Genomic DNA, 23,584 nt, shown 5'->3' with positions numbered 1-23,584 from the left:
CTGAGATCAAAGTAATTTTCTCCCAAACTTTAAAGCTAATGCTTCTAATAACTCCTTTAAAACAAGGAAATAAGAACAAACTTTTCTCCATTTAAGTGTTATTTGGTATTCTTAGTTTTACTTGACAGACTGACTACAAAAACGTACTGAGCTTTCACATTTTACATCTGAGAAGAGAAAATAATTAAATTTTAAAGAAAGAAAGAAAAGATCTGCTTTTCTAATTAAATTTAAAGAGAAATTTCTTTCTTCATTCAGTCCACAGGACTTACTGAGCTCCCGCGGTGTGCAAGGTAATAGCTCCAAAGAGGTGAGGGACAAAGCAGACAAGGGCCTTTCACCCTCTGGGAAGACAGCCAACAAACGTGTGGGTAAATAAACAACTTCAGGAACGACACGTGATACGAAGACAACAGAATAGAGTAAGGGGATAGAGCGTGACTGGTGGGTAAGGGGGGACCCATGCAGACAAAGTGGTCATGGAAACACTCTAATGGCGCCTCAGTGATCTCAAGGAATAAACTTCAATGAACCTGAATAACCAAAACGAGGAGAGGAAGAGATGTGCGGGGACAAGACGAGCACCTGCAGAAACCTGAGGGGGTGTGCAGCAAGCACAGGGTTAGGTTCTGAGAAAGGGCAGCGGCCACAGTAAGTAAGCAGGGCTGACAGAGTACGGGTAAAAAAATACAGGTTTTATTCTAGGTGCCACAGGAAGAGCTGTATGCAAGGCAGTGACATGATTAAGGATTTTTGCTTTTTGTTTAAACACTTTGGTTTTTTGGTGTTTTTTTTTTTTTTAAATAACTCTTGATACTACCTACGTGGAGAATGGATGATAGAGGCCAAAGTGGAAAAAGAGAAAACAAGTTGGGACACAGACCCAGGTGTCCTGACACTGCCTGGAACTAAAGGACAGGCTATAGAAAAGGAAGCAATAAAGGGACATGAGATGTCCCAGGAAGGCAGGACCGATGGTGGTTGCTGGTGGTATTTAAGACGAGGGGCTGAATGAGACCAGCAGGGGTCGGGGAGGGGGAAAAGAGCAAGCCCAGGAATGGTCCAAAGCTTTCCACTGTGGAGGGAGAGTCTGAGGTCACGGCAGCCCCGGGGAAAAGCCAGCACGAAGATCGAGCGTGGGCGGCTAGTGACAGCTAGCTGAAAGGCGGCGTCAGGCGGGAGAAGTAACTGTCAAACCTGACAGCACAGTGGCTGCTGATCGCCGACAGAGCAAGAGCAGCAGGGGAGGCTGGTGGGGGGCGGAGGGCGGAGGGTAAAGGCCGAGAGGGAGGTGAGAAGTAAACAGGCATGGATGGTCCTTTTGAGAAGCTTTGCTTTAAAGAGAGCAAGTGTAACTACACCTTTTTGTGTCTATTTTATTAGCACGTGAGTCTTGTGAAAAGTAATGCAGGATCTGGGAAATGAAATCACCTGTTATAGTTGCTAGATCCGTTCCTGGCACAATACTAGGTGTCCCTAATTAAATCATTATTTATTAAGACAATTTCTAAAATTCTATCTTTAGGTTTACATTAAAAACATTGCTAAACTAAAATCTTGTATTTGTTTTAATTAACAAAGTTTCTAAAATTGGAACAAATTACACTATCAAAGTTGTCAAGGCCCTATTCACATAATTTCAGAAAAAACTTTGCACAGGTTGAGTCACAAACAAGTACTGGCCCCATCTTCCCCTGAGGTGTAAATACTCCATAAATATGTCCATTTTAACAATTTTCACAATTAAACTTTATTTGGGGATATAACAGTAAATATAAGCAGCTACTGTTGTAGGAGCTCTAATGAAATAGTAACCACCATTTCAGTACAACCCATTTAAAGCGCAGAAGACCACTGATGGACGAGAACCACAGAAAGCCATTTTTAGCCATTTCAGCACCACTCCCCCTTGAGGTCCGGGAGCAAGTCTGCAAGCAAAGGTCTTCAGTGAAGTGTGAGCCTGGGAAGGGGAAACAGCCCTCCCATGGGCAGGCTTCCTTCCAGTCCCTGCCACCCATCCTGCGCTCCTTCTCCAGGTTTACTCTGCTAGGTGGACACTGCCCTGAGCTTAAGCCAAGTTAAAAGGGTCTGCAACATTTGAGTGGGTAACTGACCACCAAGTTTTCACAGTAACAGCCCACTTCAGTGTCATCTGTTTAGCAGAGACAACACACCTAAGAATTAAAGGTGCAAGTGGCCTCCAACATTTACTGTTAATAGGGCCCTACTCCCTTTGCAGTCAGGCTCCTGTACCGCCCAGTGTGCTGGAATGTGCCTGCACCTGCATTCAGTGTGTGCACCCCCCTGCTGTCCCCTCCTCCTCGCCTGAGCAGGGAGAGGGACAAACCTCAGGAGGCGAGGTCTCTCTGTTGTGAGGCAATTCTTCCTCTGAGGCTCAGAGGTAAGGCATTTGCTAAGATGTTTTAGTAAAGAGAGAAAACAGAATTGAATTAAAAATGAACAATCCATTAAACTTCATCGATGATTAACAATGAACTCTAACAAAGATCTGCAAATAGAGAGAAACCATATATAATAGCAACCATAAACTATCACTAAAAATGCAAAAGAGACTGGGAAAGTTAATGATGAATGGCCTTGGGGTGGGGGGGAACCAAGATTTTGTAATCATCATTTTATATAGTAAATCTGTACCAAATTAGTAATTATAAAGGCCAGTATTATCCTATAAAATATTTCAGGACAAGAGCTACTTCTTATTACTAAATATTATGGACATGGTTGTTTTAGTCTCCAACCAAAAGAGAAATGAAGTTATTTTTCATTCATTCGTTCATTCATTCATTTATTTATTTTTGCGATACGCAGGCCTCTCACTGTTGTGGCCTCTCCCGCTGCGGAGCACAGGCTCTGGACACGCAGGCCCAGCGGCCATGGCTCACGGGCCCAGGCGCTCCGCGGCATGTGGGATCTTCCCGGACTGGGGCACGAACCCGTGTCCCCTGCATCGGCAGGTGGACTCTCAACCACTGCGCCACCAGGGAAGCCCTATTTTTCAGTTATTTTATCATGGTCATCTGTTCTTTTTGTCAGTAAGTATTTTTACAACTCAGCTTCTCAAGGGCTTAGCATAGGGTCCACTTAACAGAAATGATTTTGTACCATTAAATCATAAGAAATCTTGATTATGATTTTAAAAGACAGTCAAAGAAGAATCTTCAGAGCAGAAATACTACGATATAAGCTCTCTATAGCAGACACTTAACAGTAAGCATATTTTTTAAGAAAAAAATCACTCCATTATTACAAAGTATTTCAACAGTGTTTGAATTGAATTGAACAATATTTAGAAAATGAAATCTATCTGCCAAACCAATAACTATTTAACAAACCACCATTTAAATTTCGGTTCAAAACATAATACCCTTAGCTCTTAAATGATTAAAAAGTATAAATTCAAATTTTTAATTCATTTACACGAACTAAAATAGCTATTTAAAAAATTAATGTCATATTTGAGTGCTATTTATGTTAAAAATAACTATATTCTTTCATATTACAATGAACTTTAAAAAGGGTAACATACACATTCAACTCAAAAGTCACTGAAACCCAGAGGACAAATCCATTGAGGATTATGTATACAAAGTTGGTATTTTGTTCAGGCAATAAATTATGTATTTTGTAATGTGACTATAAAACTATATATAATAATGATTATTTTTAAAACAAGAGCTTCACGTGCACTTACACTGAAGATGGGGAGAAATGGGAGGAAGCGACTCCAGATGCCCAGCTCTAGAAGCTTCACTATCCGTCAATTAACAATAACGTTCCTATTCATTTGATAGTTTCCTATCTCAAATAATCTAATACAAACAAAAGGCACCAAAACTCCAGAAGATCCACCAAACAGTACAACAGAAAGAGAACCCCCAGCTCTGCCTTTGGGACGCGCACCTTCTTTCTAGTGGGCTCCTCATTCTCTGAAGCAGGGGCTTTCAGGCTATTTTCAAAATGAATCAAAGATAATGTGTGCATAAAATGAAATTACAGTTTTATGAGTCTGATGAACTGACATTTTCTGTTTTTGTTGTAATGCTGGTTAAATTCCATTAAATGAATTTACATGGCCTTCAAATGGGTAAAGACGCTCAGTTGAGAAATACGGCCTACAGAGAAGCCGACATTCCTTTACCTGGGAAGATAACCCCCAGTGGTGTATTTTGTTTGAACAAAGTCTTTACCACTACATAATCATATAGAATTTTAGAGGTCATTTTAATAAAGACATTTTATCTATTATAAAATGGTGGCTCCCAGTTTCACATCACTATGAATTAAACACTGAATTCTCTTTTGTTTCTTCTTAAAACACTAATTCTTGCCCTACAGTGCTTGTTGCACGCAGGAGAGAAATCACTACGATGACAAATGATGTCAGCAGGTCCTCACCAGAGAGCTCATCGAATACGTATCCCTTTCTCTAAACTAGACCTGAAGTACAGATTTTCAAACTAAATTTGGCTCCAGCAGTCAATCAGAGATTGTTAAATAAGTTGCAGAGAAGCTGGTCACATCATTTACTAGTTACGGTCTTAAAACCTGCTCCTGCTCTTAGTGTAAGTTTTAATTTGGGGCCACAGTCCTTATTTCTGTTTCTGCTACACCCATTGCTCTTTTCATCTCTGCCTTTCCAGAACAAAGAAGATGCAAGAGCAGGAAAAAAACTTTACTTTAAATATTTTAATAATATTTTATTATTAATCAAATCATCCAATTTAAGAATGACTTTAGACTTCAAAAATAATTGTTTTGTCATATATAGCTAAAAAAAATCATTCATCTTTCTATAGGATTTTAGATATGCCAAAGTTCAAATATTATTACTTGGTCATACCTGCAGTAAGAAATGAATAGCATTAAAATTTTCTCTATACACATATAAACCAGGGGTCTTCAAGCAATTTATGGCAGGGAAAAAAAACTTTAAGAAAGCAGTTTGTCAACACTGATAAGCTAAAAGCACTATACTGCAGAACTGAAAGAAAGGAAACTAAGGGAGAGATTTTTTAAAAAAAGATAATAGTGACAGAAAAAGAAGTTTAACTAATATGCAAATAAGGCTTTAAGACATCTTTTTAAAGAACTGACAATCAGTACCTTTTTAAATTTTCCTTGTCGTTTTGCTGCAGACTGCCCCTGGGAGTTAGAACAACATTCTGTAAGAAATCATGCGTAATCTACACAGGATGGAGATACCACCTCTGTCTATTTTTCTGCCAGTTTCCATCCCACCTGTATGGGTCACAGTACTTAGAAGGGTCAGGTCTGTCATCAAAATGGCAGGTTTTTAAAGAAAGCAATACTGCCACTTTCATTTTTTTTTTTTAATAAAAATGCACTCAAATGTGTTATTCCTAAGGGTCAATGTTTTTCAGCTTTTTATTTCAAAAGTTTGTAGAGCAAAATTCATTAGTTATCCAAACAGTTCTAAAAACATTAAATTTAGGTGACGGTCCGCAAAGTCAGATTTTCAAGGCTGTCACAACGATCACACACGCCCATGCGCCAGAAACGGCATCGTTCGAGGGAATCTGGGAACGTCAGAGAGGGGCAAGAGGAACAGTTACCTTCGCAGCTGCCAGAACCGCAAGAAATGCACCATGGCTGAGATCCGATGAAATAAACAATGTGTTGGGAATTACAATTAACTCTGTAGCTTTAGGTTTTCTCAAGAAAATCTACCCTGGTAAGTAATAACTATAGTCAATCCCACCTGTTTATAACTTAACTTCACAACTGCCTCTTAAAGAATGCAGCCAGGAAGCACTATCTCTGAATTGCTAAAAGCATACTTCTAATAACAATGCTCTTCTTGTCTTACTCATCACAGGCAGTGGACACTTCAGAAGTTACCTGGATGAGAAGACTCACTGTTGAAGCCCCATAGCAGAGGCAGCAATATTTCCCATAGCAGAAAATGAAACCTACTTAAAAGGACCTAGACCAGGACTTCTTAAATCAGTGCATCTATGAATTCCAGTAACTACTGATTCACTTCACATTCTACTAAGGCTATATTATACTGAAGTACTTATAACTTATACTAAAGTACATATAAGTAAATAGTACAGACTGAAATGAGACTCAAGAACTATCAGGGCAAACGACTTGTTCTAAGCACAAAAGTCCTACGTGATGACGCTCCTATGACAGCTAATAAACCATCTTTGGTTCAACAGTGGTAAGACATGAGAATACTTGTTAAGATGTTTGAGCTCTATTCATTTTGATAACAGCACTTATAAATTCCAGAGTTAGGTGGTGGACTTACTTTGTAAGAACTAATGCTAAAGAGAAATGCAAAACTATAAGAATGACAACTTTTACTGGCATTGAGCTAAAATGACATTATGACAGAGGGTGATAGATGTATATAAACACTATTCTCACAATAAATTTGTAATGAAAACAGATGGAAAAACTAAAACAGGTACTATCAAACCATAACAATTATCTCTAAAATATAACAACCAGAAACATGTTTTTAACAAAAAGCACAATTTTGAAACTATAAAATAAACCTTAATGCCAAAAGAAATAACTACCTTGTAGATAGCTACACAAAATTCCAATAAGAGAAAGATCTGTACAAGTAAAAAATACTGTTTATTAGTAGTAATTGTCCTGACTGGTTTTTAGAAGTCACCCAAGAAGATCTGATTTATTCCTATATCCACAATATTACGTTACTTAAAACTCTATAAATTCTCTAATTTTAAAAACATCCCATTCACTTAAGCCAAGTTTGATCTGGATCTACATATTTCACGGGAAGTTCAAGTATATTAGCTGTGCAAGGCAGAACAGGTTCAAGGCCCAAGTACTTAGGCTTGGGAAAAAGAATAATAAATATATAAAAATACAACCAAATATTAATTGACCTTTACTAGCAACTTGGGGGAAAAAAAACTATTAAATTTCTTTTTCCAGAGAGATCTTCTCTTTTACTCATTCTGAAATGTAAATTAATTTCCATTTTTAAGGAAATGGAAATTTTGGAACAGGCACTGTCAGTGTGAAAAAAACCTAGTACTTACAGCTTTCTTTCCGAGTTCAGTCTTTGACAACGTTAATGATCCTGCAAGGTAGCATCCAGGTCCTGCCCCTTTAGGTATTCTAAGAAGAAGATTCAAAAGAGGAGAGAAAAGGAACAAAAAAGAAAGTTTCACAAAGTGAATTAGGGGGAAAAACATCAAAACAATTGCATTCTGAAATAATTTCCGTAGCTAAGATTTCAAAAACCAAAGGGAGAAATAACCTTAGTCTAAAATGGCAAATGACAACACAGTATAAGTGTAGCCTCATATTATAAACTAGCATTTAAAGATTACAGAGTATAAGATGGATAGTGAGTGTTAAGCAATGTTATCACTTACTTGTCGTCAGGTAAGGAAGTAACAAAGAATGGCTGGTTATATTTGGGTGGTAATGTCAAGTTACTTGATTTCTTCTTTCCTAGAAGTGCAAGACTATGATTTTCATGAATATCTAAGCTCAAGGTATTAGACAACCTATGAGAAACAATAAATGGAAGATCTTTAAGACGTTCCAAATCACTGATCTGCTCATGCCGAATCTGCAGTCGAATTGTATAATCTCCTTTCTCCAGTTTCAAAGAATACTATAAAAGAAAAACAACATTTGGGAAAAGTAAGGTTTAGCCACATGAACGAAAATTACAGTAAGAGGATAAACAGTTAAGAATTACCACTTACAGAGTGCTTACAGTATGTGAGGTACAGTGCAAGTTACGACACACACATGACACGCACACAACGCCCCGACTGGATGTCAAAGTGAGCTGGCCAAGGTCACGTCCAGAGCAGAGGATAAGGGAGCTGAAGGCAGCCAAGCCCTCAGCCCTCAGCCCTCCCACAACAACAGGCCACTTCTAGGCGCCCAGTTGAATCAGCATCCGCTCACGACTGGAAAAGGCAACGATTTTCTAGTTCCTGGGTCTTCACGGGCACGGATAAAATGACACCAAGAATAAGCAAAACTGAGGTGCTGTGTAATATCTAAGACAGACACACACACGTGTTTGTATGCACATAACTGGTAACCTTTAGATCATAACCACCATGCCACCCCCCTTTATTGCAGACGGGAAAAACAGGGAGCCAATGGGGACAAAGGAGTACAGATCTGCCATGCTCCATCCAGGCAACCTGCTCAAGAGGACGGAATGCTGTATGCTGCAGCAGCAGTTTCTTCTGAGATTTTTTAAAGTAACAAAAGGAATGGCTGCAATAACCCAGTCTGTACTGAGGAGACGTGCCAGGGCCTGGCTTTGAGGAAAAAAAGGAAACCATTCCTTGAATGACTAACTGAAAACCCTGCGTAAATTATTTTTATTATTTAGCATAAAATTATAAAGGTTACAGGAAATAGCTCATTTCTTTGTCCCAGTCTTTCAATCAGGGATAAGATTTCTATAAATTATATGATTAAAAGATTTTTTTTCCTTCCAAATGACAGTGCCAGGCACAGTGCTTGGCATATAGTAAGTGCTCACTACACAGTTGACCAAGAAGAAACATATTTCAAAGTTCTAATAAACTGAAGACACTTGGCTCTGTCATTGTGCTCTGGATCCAGTTCAGACCTGGGATCACTTCAAGGGGCTCACATATCCTGGATGATTTGCTTTCACCGTGCAGATAGGAGCAAGCACTGGGTAGGAAGGAGAAGTACTAAAAATAAAAAGCTCTGCTGGCCAGCGTCTGTGAGCATCCTCCTGGCCCTCCTTTACCCCGAAGCCGGATTCAGCCCAACCATGGGGATGAAAAGCTGTCACGGTCCGACCTGCAACAGACAGCTGAGCTGCTAGCCGTGTGTCCAAGTACTAAACGCACAACCACACTGGTGTTTAAAAAGCAGGCACGTTACCAGAGCAAGAATCCGGGCTTCATCAGCTCAAGAAACAGCTGTTAATTCTAAAAATCATACCTGATGAGGGTAAGCATCTCCGGAACCCATCTGTCTTTTGTTCTGGTCAAATATAATCCACAGCTGGCTGTCAAATTCTGATTCGTACAATAATTCACAAAGCAGGGGGCAGCTTGGAGTCACTTCCCCACTCTTGGGCTGTGGGGGGGGGGGGGAAGAATGATTATTTGATGTGGTTTATATGATTTCTAATGTAGACCTGTAATGTTGCTATTGATCAGACTTTTACATTTAAAGTATTAAAAATATTTTCTTGCAGTAACCAATTTCAAAAATGCAGAACACATCCAGGATTTCGGGACTAATAAAAGGTACTTCTCTTACAAGGTTTAAAAAACACAAACCTAGCTAACTGTATTCATTACTAAAGCAATACCTATATCTTCAGGACCTCTAATTAACTGGTTTTTTTTAATAAAACTAAAAATTTCTTTATAAAGTTGAAATTAGACAACCCACTGAAATCAATTATCTCCCCAACAGTAATTCATATTATGCTTCAGTAAGAGTTTTACTAAAATCTTACTGATCCTCCATAAACTTCGATCTGATTTTTATGCCCGTCTTAACTACCTTTACTACCCATTCAACCTAGGAGCTATTCTGATGTCTCACTGTGCCAACACCTGCTTCACAGAGAGCAATCAGGCCTGGTTCCATAATCAGAAGGCATCTGGCTTTGACAAGACATCAAACCAGTGGACAGGTTATCAGAGAATAGGCAGGTGTCAGTGATTACAAAAACTAAGGCTCAAAGGCCAGGTCACCACTAAATTAGAATCTGTGACTTCAGATCTGAATGGTACTTAGATCGTTCTATATCATAATTTCCCAAAGAATAATTCTAAATTAACCAGGGTTAATTACTTGTTTCTATTTCATATACATGTATGTCACACACACACACACACACACACACACACACACACACACACACACTCTGAATACACTGTCCTTCCATTTCTGATTTTATGATTCATAAAACACAAGAGTTCTTTATAAGGGTATACTTGGTTACACAAACACTTACTTGATGAAAGTTGTAAGTCAGGATCATCTCATAAAGTTGACGATTATTTGGCAAAACATCCCTTGATCCTAAAGGTTTTGTTTTTGCACTGAGTGGGCTGTAATCAGACAATTGCATAAGAGTTCATTGAAATGAGAGAAAACTATAATCAGCAAAATCTATAACGTATCACAATAAATGACAAATGAGCATTCCTAGATGCTGTCCTTTTCCATGTATTTTGTAATATTTTAATCATTAACTTATATAATTCTTTACTGACTGAACCATAGCAATGCACACAGTTAAATTTTGCAGTATTACAAAGGTAATCTTCTCATGATAAAAACATTTTCAACCATCAACTGACAGTCTCAACAGAATCAGATCCCGGGACTAGGTGACAATTCCTCACAGTGCTGAAGGACAGGCTCTGACCGCAGACAGCCCTGCCCTCATCACGGGATGGGTCCTGCCAGGTGCCACAGCAAGGGCTCTAGGTACATGTTACTTAAAGCCAGAAGCTGCTGTTGAGGCTGCCTCTCAGAGACCCACCATGTTCCCTGGGCTGGAAAGTCGTGAACTGAATTTTCACGTCCAGCATTCACATGATTAAAAATAAAAGAGACCCTTTCCAAAGAGTGAAGAGATGCCCATCCCCCCACCCCCATCACACTGATACCCAACATTTGCAGCCCCAAAACATTGAAGATACCGCAGTGTTTGGACCCAGCTCTTCAAAGTTATGCAGGGAGCCAGATCTTCATATTTCAAGGAGGACTGAACATCAAAACGGTTGATTCCTTCTGATGCATGCTACAAAGGATATTTATCAAATTAGTTTCTCAAACTCTACTGAAAACAAGCTGCATTTTTAAACAATACTTGGACCTAAATGTGTCAAACACAATGTTTATAAGCACCTATGAACAAAGACTATTGTTATTTCCAGAACCATAGATAATCTCCCCATTAAAATGTAAACCCAACCATTGAAATTATTTCACAATAACACAAATAACTGACATTAAAAATGATGGAAATGTGGAACTTACAATGTTTAACTGAGGAGCAGTACATACTATCCCATGAAAAGAAATGGTATAATCAATATTGACATCACTAAGACTTGCCCACCAACGAGCAATACAAAACTCAATTGCTTTCCCACCCTGCAAAGAAAAATGAAATTAAATTATCAATGCATAAATTACAAAACATAAATAGGTGTTTCAAAGCAGTTCTATGCTTTCAAACTTTTTCTATTTGTACAGCAGGAAAATTCAAAGAAACTTATCATTAGCTATGCTTGAAGTTACACAAATCACAGTTGCTGAGACAGACTGCAGGTATTTAAATATACAGTTATTTACTCATAATCCTAAACTGCTTGTCGTAAGAGGTCTGAGGCAGCTTCTGAAGTACATGTAATAAAATAATGGTGAAAACAAACTGGAATAAAAACTTGGGACCAAAGGAAAAATAATTAAGAACAATGATAAGAGAAGGGGTATGACAACTCTGTGAGGCATATTCAATAGCCACAGCTGAGTTCTGGGCTCAAGAGCTGCCTGGCAACCAAAGCCAAATGAAATTATGGTCCCTCACATGTTTCTTCCTATTAAAAAAAGTAAAAACAAAAGCTGTTCTTTGAACACTTGAGTTTTAAATTAAGTTTTCTAGTAATCAGTGTATTAGAAAGTTTAAAGTGAACCATATTACTCTATAACACATACAAGGACACAAGTCAAAGTTATCAGAAACATAAGCGATACAGGAAAGATGAGGCAGCCATCTGAAAACACTGAGTAGCAAGTTCAAGAAAGAACATCAATGCGTTCACCTTCTAGAAGGAAGGACTAGGCACCATTTCTAACACTACAGATACGCCTGGAGAGCTGCCAGGCTAATCTGTAGGCAGGAGCAGCAGTTTCACCTAAAAAGCAAATTAACCTCATGGATTCTTAGCAACAGGGCATTAATAAAATAACTAAAATAAGTAGAAAACACGTAGAGAAGTCTTAAACATGGAAATAATCTACTGTACGATGAGGAGACAATCTCAACCAGGGTCCACTTTGTGAGGCGTCAGCATCTGGCAGACCAGCACTTTCCTAAGAGATTAACATTTACCTCAACTTGGTTGCAAGTATCCTAGTAAGACGACCTATCTTCCAACATTATTCAGCATTAATAAAATATACAGTCCCAATGTGCTCTGAATACAAACTATAAAATCAAATTCAAATACTTAGTCTTAGTCCACACCCAGAACGAAAGGAAACTGTTTCAGGATTCCAGACTGTTAATTAACACTTACCAAGACAGGAAAGGATTCAGTCAGCATTCCTTTCTCTGGAAGGGAACAAAACTTATAGAACTCATGACTTCGATAGGCTCTCTGCTTCACAAGCTGCACTGCATGAAGAACAAACTTGGCAGACACCTCAGAAGAACAGGAGCACACCATAACTTCTACAACGACAAGGGAAGAAGCAACATTCTAACTGACGAGATTTAAAACAGACACAAAATGGCTTTCATAATGCCTACTTAGGGGGAAATACTATATCAAGAGAATGAAATGGTATATTCAAATGAAATCTGCTATTTCTTTAAAAACAATGAACTGACCGAGTATTAATAAAGATGAGAGGGTAGAAAATTTAGCTATGGAAAATAAATAAATCAGGATTAAAATAAGCAACTGCTACGCTGCAAACAGCAGGAAACAGCAAGCTGTCCACAGAGGGACACACAATTATCCTAATCAGGTAATTTTTAAAATCCCTCCCTTCTCTGTTACTAAGTTCAACCTTTCCTCTTGCTTCAGCTAAAAACCAATCAATTCTTGGTAAAGAGAATTTTAATTTTAGAAACCTCTATTTGTTAGCATGCCTAAGTCCCATTAGTATCCATTTATCCAACTTCACTGATAACTTTTCCTAGTCTCTCGCTCTTGGTTTATCTGCACTGTTTGCTTCTGGAAAGTATGACTATCAGAACTACATATGCTTAGCTGTGCTCTGCGGCGGAGCTGGAGATGAGCCAGGATCACCGTGAAGCCAGGTCAGCAGCTTATCTCGCGAATACCTGGCCCTGAGACAAGGAACCAAAGCAAGGCTTAATTCTCTGCCTCACAAGATCAAGTGGGCACAGGGCTCTGGGAACCTAATCACTTGCTAAGAATACAGAATCTAGTGTTATGACAATATGTCAAAGTATTTGAAATAGGAATCATCTGTACTGCATTTCTTTTTTTCCCCTGCTTTGACCCTTCCCCCCCCCCCGTTTTATTGAGAAACAACTGACATATAATATTTTCAAGTTCAGGGTGTACAACGTGATGATTTGACGAGTATGTATATGTTATGAAACAATCATCACAAAAAGGTTAGCTAACACATACATCACTTCATATAGGTACCAATTTTTTTTGGTGGAGAGAACATCTAAGATCTACCGTCTTAGCAAATTTCAAGTATACAACCCAGTATTATTAAGTACAGTCACCATGCTGGACATTAGATCCCTCAAACTTTTCCATTTTATAACAAAGTCTGTGCCCTTGACCAACATCTCTCCCACCCCCTCCACCTCCCACAGTATATATCTAATCAAAGACTGCTAAATGCTCTGAGCTACTTCTATTCTGGATGATCTGATCAATTCTTATTAAAAACAAAAAACAAACACACAAAAAAACCAAAGAACTAATTATTTTCAATACCCAACCTAAACAAATCATAATTAGGGCATTATAATCACTGACATTTACCAGTAAACAGACATCATGTTCAATATGAATTAACTATAGATCTTTATTCTTTGGTATGATTAGCATACGTTTTATTAGAGTTAGATGTTACACAACCATTGGGCCTATGTGAGTGGAAGCCCTGAGTTGTACCACGATGCAACTCTGACTCTGATCATGAACGGAGAAGGCATTATTCTGAACCAAATTAAAATCCTATTAAAACATCTTAAGATAGCCTAGATCAGCGGTCCCCAACCGTTCTGGCATCAGGGACCAGTTCCGTGGAAGGCAATATCTTCATGGACTTGGGGTGGGGGGGAGTGTTGGTTGGGGATGGACGGTTCAGGCGGTGATGCGAGCAGATGGGGGGCGATGGGGGACGGCAGATGAAGCTCTGCTGGCTCGCCCGCCGCCCACCTCCTGCTGTGCGGCCCGCTTCCTAACGGGCCCCGGACCGGTACGGGTCCGCAGCCCAGGGGTTGGAGACCCCTGGCCTAGATAGATGACTGACATATGAACCAATGCAAAATAGAACTAGATCTTTAAAAAGGTTTGAACCTAACAGCAAATCTACAGTGCCAGACACCTATTACTGTTGTGAGAAAAGTCTACTGCAGGTATATGAACTTTATATGGTCATAACCAGAGCAGAGATAGAATGCACATAAAGGTAAATGGGCAAGACAAGACATTAACTTTACTCACCAGCCCACGTTGCACCCTCAGGAACCTCAATAAAATGCCTCCGAATTTGACCAGGTTTAAAATGTACATCTGTCAAGGCTAGATCATAATGGGTTGATTCATTTACTCTGAAAATTAATAAAAATAAATGATTAAACATGACACTCTCATTAAAAAAGCTTTATATTATAAGCCCACTGGTACTCTAGATTTCAACAGTTCATGAGAAATGAACACAGGGAGTTAAAAGCTGGTAACAAAACAGTATGCACAATGTCATCTCAGTTTTGCAACATGTTAGCAGAGATACACTGTGGAGATGCTTTTTCTGCTTTTTACTTGTTTGCTTTATAATTTGTCTGAAGTCAGACACACAGCTCCCTCTTTTCTGGTTAAAGGAATTCTACAACATTCACAGGATTTTCCAGTTACCAGAATCTGGACTACTGTGAGTCCAAAATATTAAAATCAAAGGCAATGTTTTGTGCCACTGATACTGCCTTATAGTTGAGACTGATATTAAATTTAACCTCTTTCGTAGCTTCAAAATGCACCCATGCCATAAATGACACAGTAAAGAAGAGAAAGTACTTTCATAGCGTTTTTGTAAGGGATCAGTGAAACATAAAGGTCAAATGTATAATTACCCAACCCAGAAACCTAAAGTACATACTAAGGACAAATTCTAGTCAGTATGACAAACATTTAATGAGTGCCTACTATACCTGAGGCACTGCTATTAGGTGCTACAATTACAACAATGAATATAATGTCTTCCTTTTCCCCAGCCAATCTAGCGGGGATGGAAAACCCAACAGGGACGTTGAACGTAATATTCTCTGGGGAGACAGGAAGCGTTAGTGGAAAAGATGCAAGGTTCCTGGTTCACGAGGAGCGGTCAGGGAAAGCTTCCTGAAGCACATGAGGTCTCAGCCCACTCCTGAATCTTGTACATTACCTTGTTGAAGTTCCTACGGGACTTCTAGGGAATGTGCGGCTGAGAATTTAACTGTTCCGCAATTTTTTCACATGTGTGTCACTTGTTACCTCCTCAATTTCATCCTATGTTTCATATGGGCTGAGACCTACTGCATATTAAATATTACTGTGCAACTAACTCGATAGAAGCTGTTAACTCAGAGTTCTCTATTGTTTCCAGTACTCTCATCTCCATCTTGCCTTTCATGTACTGAATAATTTGTTTCGTACATTCTGTACAATGGGTTCCATATGGGGTCACGTAAAATGCAGTCCCCGTGTCTTCCGTGGGCTCACAGTCAAATGTGGTGAATTAAAAATGACAACACACTAGCTAAAGTCTGTACCACAGGCAAGTGAAAAGTGCCATGAAGCGGCAGGGAGGGGCTCCCTTCACCCAGAGATGACCAAGAACACACCTGGTCATTAAGTTAAGGGACAGGAAACTGAAGCAGAGAAATCAGCTGTGCAAATGCACCCGTCCTGAGGAAACTGGGGGGGTCAGCATTGGTGAGCTCGTGGAAACGTGTAATTTGTTGATGGAGCCGCGGGAAACACTGGCTGTGAAGGGCCACTGTTTGCTATTTTAAGCAGCACGATCCTTGGGCGTGCCGCTGAGGTACTTTATACAGCAAGCAGTGTGATCAGTCCTGAGCTCCTTCATTCTGGGGCAGAAGACAAGATGGAAAGGGAAGAGTCTGGAAACGGCACTGGAAAAGCGGAAGAACGAGGAGATAATGGTAATCCCAGAGATAAGGGGGGAATCTGGGCCGGGGGTGGGAGGGGACAAAGTCACTGTCAAACACTGCCGAGGCATCAGGCCAGATGAAGGCTAAAACAGCCTCTGAATCAGGTGTAAGGAGGGCAGGTGACACATGCTATCAGTTATCCTCACTGTGAACAAGGAACACCGTGACTGACTACGCACCACCTTGAACGTTAAGCAAGGAACAGAACCAAAACCCAGTCACCTGGTTCTGGCCTACGGATCCTTTAAAAGTTCACCCCATTTCCATAAACAGCCATTACATAATTACACGTAACAGCAAGCTATCGGTAACTGGGCACTTACTTTGCTGCAATAACTGCAGTGATTGGGACTCTGAACAGAGGACCTGCGTTAGGCGATGCTATATCATAGCCACATACCTTGAAAAAGGAATAAGTGTCAGTATCCATAAACAGACTTTTTTAAAAAGAGAAAATAAAAGAAAAAAAGGGTGAATCTACTCAGCGAATAAATTAATCTAAGATTAAAATGTAAAGGTCCTAAGTACAAGTTGGCATCAATTTTCTGATGTCAGGCCACATAATTAATGGCAAACAGCCTGGACAAATACACCCATGACAACCCTTGACTTACTCAGACTGATGGGGAAATGGACTGCTACACAAAGACTTCTACACATTTTAAAGACTAAAGAAAGTAAAAATGAAGATATCCCAATAAATACCTCCGTATAATGCAATCCTTCTCTTAAGCCCCTGGGATCCACACGTATGTTTATGTGTCTGCACTGATTCATGAGTTCCAAATGGCTGGGACACTGAACCCATGATGAATTCGAAGTTAAAGCTAAATGAAGCTGAAGGGATATTTTCTCAGAGTTTTCTGGCGTTAAAAAGACCAAAAAGTAAAGATTAGTTATTTTTTCCTTTTCTTCCATTTTAAAACATTCTGTCGTCTGTCAAGAAAATTCCGCAGATACATGTGGTTGGCTGTAAAATCCAGTAGGCACGGGCTCCCGAAACACAGCTTACATAAAAGAGCCACAGAACCTCCCTCACATTTATTTTAGGATGCTCGGAATCCGTTCATGTGTTCACCCAACATGGCTGGCTACAACCTGAACACAAACCATTTTAGTGAATATTTTTCATTACTGCATACAGTTAACAGAATCTGACTAAGAGAAAAGACTCCTAAGTTTACAGTGATGACAATTTTGTTCACAGTCGTTGGGCTGGGGTTCTCCCTGGCTGCTTCTGCTTCCCACTCTCCAACCAAAAACTCTTACACCCAAGTAGTAAAAGTGGGAAAGAAAAGGAATTTGATGCTTTACTATCCACAATTTAATAAAAGCTCCAGGTCCCTAAAGGCCCATGCTACTGTTTTTCTGGTAGACACACTGCCAACTGAACTGCCACTGTATCAGGATCCCTAATTGCCATCAGTGTCCCCTACACCTCTATGAAATACAAATTAATAACATTGTCAATTCCTGTCTTCTCTTTAGAACATTAGCCTAAACAGCATTTTCTCTATTGTGGTACAATTCATTCAAAGCATAAATGTGAGCACATCAGCTTACTGTCCAGTTATTACTCACCAGTATTTTCTGGAAATACAGGTTCAATGCCAACACCGTGATCTGAAGGTGCAGCCACCTGAACAGGATCTCGGAGGTAGATGCCACGGTTATTTCCAACAGTAACAGTGAAACCTAACTTATTAGCAAATGATGTATTCTGAACGAGGTAGTCATAGGCTTTATCAACCTAATTAAGAGAATACAAACAGTAAGATATACACGGTTGGGTCAAGAAAGTACTTTATTGCAGATCCCCAATTTCTTTTCCATTGTAGCAAAGTACAAGCAAAAAGTCAGTTTCTCCATCCGCCTTTCTGACCTACACGGAAACCCCATTTAGGAGGGCAATTCTACCTCACTGGACAAAACACTGGTCTAGCCACTGGACTCGCCTTCCACTCCACCCTCTTTACTCCCAAATGACGAAGCTAGGAAACCTCCACATGCCATTACGACTGGCCGGCTTCTGCCCTCTGCTGCTCTGCCGTGAACTCCACCCTCTACATGTCCTATGTCCATTATGTTTCTCCACCTTAGCCTCACCAATCTGTCTTAAGTACAAAATTTGTTTTCATACCCTCTGCTTACAGTTCAGAGACTACTCTGGCATATAATCAATTAGAAAAACTCAATCATCATTATAATAGGAGTATTATCCAGTAATCACTGAAATATTATCCTGCTGATTTACAACCCGTTTTTTTCGTACAAACGACAATACCTGAATAATACCATGTCCTTGGGCAAACACTTCTATATTGTCAGCCTTCACTGCAGTGTTTTCGAGAGCTCTTCTGACTGAATGAACCGTGTAGTTAACATTATTAGCTTTCAGACCTAAAAGCCAAAAACAGAAAACAAGAAAGTAGTGTCCATCAGTTGAGCTGGTTACTTGAAACACTCTCTGCTCACTAGTATGGATAGCGCATACATCCTCTGGTTTTAACGTCTTGTGTTTCAACACTCACTTTTAAATCTTTTTTTATTAAAAAAAAAAAAACAAAAAACTGACAAACAGTCTGACTCAAGCTGCTTGTGTTAACGCAAAGACTTCATTCAACGAAAATTCCTGTGTGCCCACTAGGTAGCGGCATGAACACGGGCTCTGCACTGGGAATGTGAACGTCTGAGCAAAAAGTACCAAAAGGCATTCAAATGACACCTTCCTTAAACTACTGCTGGTCAAACAACATGGTCACTGGCACAAGGTCTCAACCCGGGTGCACATTATAAACACCAAGGGTACTGGAAGGAGCCAGAAAGATGTGAGGTCCCGATGCAATTAAATCAGCACCTTTGAGACTGGATCCCAGGCATGGCCACTGATTAGAAGCTTCCCTGGCAATGCCAGGGAGCAGCGAGGCTGGGGCTGACTCTCCTCTGGGTAGGATGTGGAGGCCGCCAAGCTGTCCACCTTCTGATAACGACTGATGTTAGAGGCGCAAGATGAGTAAGAGCGCACTCCTGACCCCTCCAGAACTGAACACGCAGACACTTACGAGAGTAAGCCCTGAGCAAAACGAACATGGGAACGCTACGGCGCTCTGAGAGCAAATCAAGAAGGTGACCGTTGTGTGAGAATCCACGAAAGGGTGATGCTCCATGAGAACAGATACGTGAGTCGGTATCCCTAGTAGTGTCTATCAGAGGAGACACAGGGAACACACAGGCCAAGACACGGCAGAAAGGAGCTCCAGGCAAAGAGAGCAGCGCGCCACAGACAAGAGGCGCGAGCGACCCTGAGATACTCGGCAAGGTTGAACAGGACCAGGACTGTGGGTGGAGAGCCTGGGATCTGACCAGAGGGACGCTGCTGGGGAGGGGTCTTCAGGCCCGCCGGGCTGACCGGACGCTGAGCCCTGGTCAGGGCCGACGCCCCCCGTCCAACACCACAGCAGCCTCTCGCACGCCAGCCTAGTGCCCCGTCGGCTTCGCTGGCTCCACGCCGATATTCACTGTCTTCTTACGTGTAACAGTAACCATTTTTTATTTTGTTCACAGTCTGTTTCTCCTCCAACTTTAACATCAACTCCACACAGGCAGGTATTTTTAATGCTCTGTTCACTAATTTAGCCCCAGAGCTAAAATAATGCTTAAGAGTCATTAACAGCCAATGAATATGCTTGCTGAATGAATATACATTCAAATCATTATCATCACATCAACTATTCTCCACCTTAAACTTTACTTTGGGCCAGGACATTCCCAGTTGTACCACATTTTCTCACCCTGAGAAATTCAGGAATTAAAAATATCTGCCTGAAATAAGAGAAATTTATTCAATTACTTTTCACGGCCACAATCTGACTTTATTTTATGCTATGAACATGAAATTGTCTAGATACTTCACACCTACTTAACTAAGCTTATACATAAACCATGCATTTTAGAACCAGGACCAAGATGAAGTATAAATGATACTTTTAAAATCCATTTTATCATGTTACTTCTATCTTATTAAGAAAAGTAATGAAATTGTGGCTGAAGTACACGTGGAATAGCCAACAACTCACTGTCGTTTCACTGGGAAATTGAGCAACGGTAGTAAGGTGAGCAACGTCGTTACCTGACAGAATCAAGGCGATGCCTCCACACGCGTTGGGAGAAGACATAGACGTCCCGTTCATGAGCTGAGTTCCACGTAGTGTCCAGTTAGGAACAGAGGCTATGGCACCTCCTGGGGCGCTGATGCTCACTCCAAGGGCCCCATCAGCACTGAACAAAAGCAGTTAGAGTCTGCTTACGACGGTGGACACTGGATAAACAGGGCCTTTGGCCACTGGCCAAATAAATTACAGTACAACACACGAACTATCCGCAGTCATGGCTATTTCACTATTACGCAGCAGTTTTTTCCCTCATAAGTGGACAAAATGTCTGTGTGTGTGCGTATCTGGGCTTACACGTGGCAGGCCATAGTATCAAGTATGTTTTATAGAAGGACAGTAAATGAGGGTCGCTGCTCAGATGCCTGATGAATGTACTTTTCGCGTCTGTAATAAGCAGAAGCACCCTCTTGTCTACAAAGTCTAAAATAGCGCTGTCCAGGAGAAGCATGTGGGACGACACACATGGCATTTAAAGTTTTCTAAAAGCCATATTTAAAAAAAGCTAACAAAAAGATGGTTTACTTAATTTTAGTAACATATTTTATTTAACCCAACATATCTAAAATATTATAATTTCAACATGAAATTGATAGGAAAAAATGAGTTAATTTACATTCTTTTTTGTACCAAGTTTGCAAATCTGGTGTTCATTTCATACTTGCAGCACAGCTCAGTTCAGACTCTCATGTGACCAATGGCTGCCATGCTGGACTCGAGCCAGCAGGGTCTGCTGAGTTAAAGCCCATAGAGTTCACCATTGCATCGTCACCAAACACCAGCTCAACAACTACCGTTGTTCCTGGCTAGGAATATTGGGGCTATTTGGTTTCACATTTTAACAGACAACTGAAAGCAATGCAAACAACTCCTGCAACGGGTTGGTAGCAGCCCTCCTAGTGACTATCCTAAAACAAATATTATTGGGTAAATATCTGTTGACCTGTAAAGATGTTCTCACTGTATTACCGAGTGACAAAAGTAGGTTATAAAAGTGCCTGAGTCATGTGTGCTTCCACTTACGCACACGGTAATGACTAAAAAGATGTTCTTCGAAATCTCACCCATACATACGATAGATGATGAGGTTTAGGGTGATTCCCACTTTTCTCTTTGCACTGTCTATGTTGTCTACCAATGTTTGCACTGAACCTTGATATCTGGTAACTGGAACAAATAACTGGGAAGACTCATGAATTCTGACTACTTCCTTACTCTCTATTAATTTTCCACTAGTCTGTTAAAGTGGCTGATCATAAAGCATTTCTGGTGTTGGAAATAGTGTTCTAAAAATAGGTTCCATAAAACGTAAATAAAACTTTCACTGAAATAAAAAAATAAAATTTTCCTTACATAAACCTTACATATTCTTAGTGAAGGATTGTAGACATGGGCGTAAAATTTATAACAGAATAGTTATGTCATACATCTAACAATGAAATAACTGTAATTTATTTCTTTAATTACCTGTTCCCCTAAAACGAGATTGTTAATCAAAATGAAAATGCAAAAACCAATAGAAAGAATCGGTAAAATGACCAAAACTCTACCCCTCCCCACCATGCAGTTTAACAAAATATTTGTAATAGTCCCACGTACAACTCTCAACCTACCTGGGGCCTCTAGAAGACCACGTGTACTGATTTGCAGGTAATTTCTCTCTCAGAGAATACTCGGCAACCATCATATCAGGAGAAACGTAGGCACCAACACCTGTGGAGTGGATCTGGTCATTAACAAAAGGACACAAGACAGGGATCCTAATTCTAAACCCACTGCTCCCTCGGCTGTGTGACCCTAGTAAATCGCCTACTCTCCCGATACCACAGTTCTTTCTCACAAAATGGAAAGATAAGAAAATTTAATAACCAAGGCAAGTTTACTACATGCCAGATGTTACACTAGGTGGTATGCTTTTGTATATAAAAATACCTTCCAGGATTATTATGTGGATTAAATATAATAATGTATCTAAAAGTGTATCTATGTGTAAAAGAGAAATGTGTTTCAAATTTTAAAAATATAACTTTAGAAAGATAAGGAATCAGTTGATTGGTCTTCATTTTTAAATGACCACAAAAATGACTGTAGTAAATAACAAGCATATAACATGCTACATACAGTCTTTTAGTATTATATATATTTTTTGCGGTACGCGGGCCTCTCACTGTTGTAGCCTCTCCCGCTGCGGAGCACAGGCTCTGGATGGGCAGGCTCAGCTGCCATGGCTCATGGGACTAGCCGCTCCGCGGCATGTGGGATCTTCCCGGACTGGGGCACGAATTCTTGTCCCCTGCGTCGGCAGGCGGACTCTCAACCACTGTACCACCAGGGAAGTCCTACATACAATCTTTTAGATAAATGTGCAGATGCAAACTAGTTAGACTCTGCAATCACAGAACATAGAGATCAAACTCAGTTCCTTCATTCTAGAAATTTGGAAGCAGAGCGTAGAGAGATTAAAAAAATTTACTAAAGGAAATGACTGGCAGAGACAAGACTTAGAATCGAAGCCTACCAGCTCCTCATTCTTCTTTACAACACACACATCTTCGGAGCAGAAGTCTAGATAAAATAGGTGAGTTAAGAGGACTCAGGTTAACGATGCTGCCACATAAAACTAATTGTTTTGTAAAATTTAGTATAAAATTTTCAGTGAAACTGGGGATAAAAAAATGACAAAATACTGAGCATTGTAGCAGTGCAGTGTATTTTGATCATTAGATACCTTTGAGGTCTATTTTCTGTTTCATTTTAATTTGTGTACTTAAAAATATCTAGAGATCTGGAATACACAAGGGATGTATCACACTGGCAGGCACTGTTATCTTAACACATGATTTAACAGAATTACTGAATCAAAAGGTTTCAAACTACAATAAAGGGGTCCAGCGGTAAAGAATCCACCTTGCAACACAGGGAACGTGGGTTCAATCCCTGGAAACTAAGATCCACGTGCCGCAGGGCAACTAAGCCCGTGTGCTACAACTACTGAGCCTGTGCACCTCAACTAGAGCCCATGTGCCGCAAACTACAGAGCCCACGTGCTCTGGAACCCGCATGGCACAACTAGAGAGAACCCATGCGCCACAACGAAAAAGGTCGTGCATGCCTCAACGAAGATGCCAGGTGCCACAACAAAGACCTGACGCAGCCCCCGCAAAAAAACAAAACCAAATTATATAAAGCAAGCTACACCTTGCTTAAAATTTACAAGCTATAAATAAAAGCACGTCCTATAAACATAAGGTCACTGATA

The 23,584-nt window shown here is 40.2% G+C and overlaps 1 protein-coding gene across 6 annotated transcripts in view; it reads right to left on the bottom strand.

The window, feature by feature from the left end:
* Positions 1-23,584, bottom strand: part of TPP2 (tripeptidyl peptidase 2) — a 68,361-nt gene that overhangs the window by 11,512 nt on the left and 33,265 nt on the right. For 5 of the 6 annotated variants that reach the window (XR_013824843.1, XM_079902903.1, XM_079902905.1 and 2 more), the window contains exons 10-24: positions 21,939-22,038; positions 20,286-20,434; positions 18,441-18,556; positions 17,738-17,906; positions 16,862-17,019; positions 16,480-16,556; positions 14,451-14,557; positions 12,306-12,460; positions 11,041-11,157; positions 10,701-10,801; positions 10,007-10,103; positions 8,977-9,114; positions 7,404-7,648; positions 7,065-7,143; positions 5,125-5,163 (exon numbers count right to left, since the gene is read on the bottom strand). Coding sequence is in view for 5 of the 6 variants with exons in the window: in XM_079902903.1 (XP_079759029.1) it covers positions 5,125-5,163; positions 7,065-7,143; positions 7,404-7,648; positions 8,977-9,114; positions 10,007-10,103; positions 10,701-10,801; positions 11,041-11,157; positions 12,306-12,460; positions 14,451-14,557; positions 16,480-16,556; positions 16,862-17,019; positions 17,738-17,906; positions 18,441-18,556; positions 20,286-20,434; positions 21,939-22,038 (1,847 nt within the window). In the remaining variant the exon portion in view is untranslated. The remainder of the gene's footprint in view (positions 1-5,124; positions 5,164-7,064; positions 7,144-7,403; positions 7,649-8,976; positions 9,115-10,006; positions 10,104-10,700; positions 10,802-11,040; positions 11,158-12,305; positions 12,461-14,450; positions 14,558-16,479; positions 16,557-16,861; positions 17,020-17,737; positions 17,907-18,440; positions 18,557-20,285; positions 20,435-21,938; positions 22,039-23,584) is intronic. The other variant, XM_079902904.1, reaches the window with a different exon arrangement.

This window comes from Stenella coeruleoalba (assembly GCF_951394435.1).
Source record: "Stenella coeruleoalba genome assembly, chromosome: 18".
Classification (NCBI taxonomy): Eukaryota; Metazoa; Chordata; class Mammalia; order Artiodactyla; family Delphinidae; genus Stenella; species Stenella coeruleoalba.
This window is presented reverse-complemented; position numbering and strand designations above follow the sequence as displayed.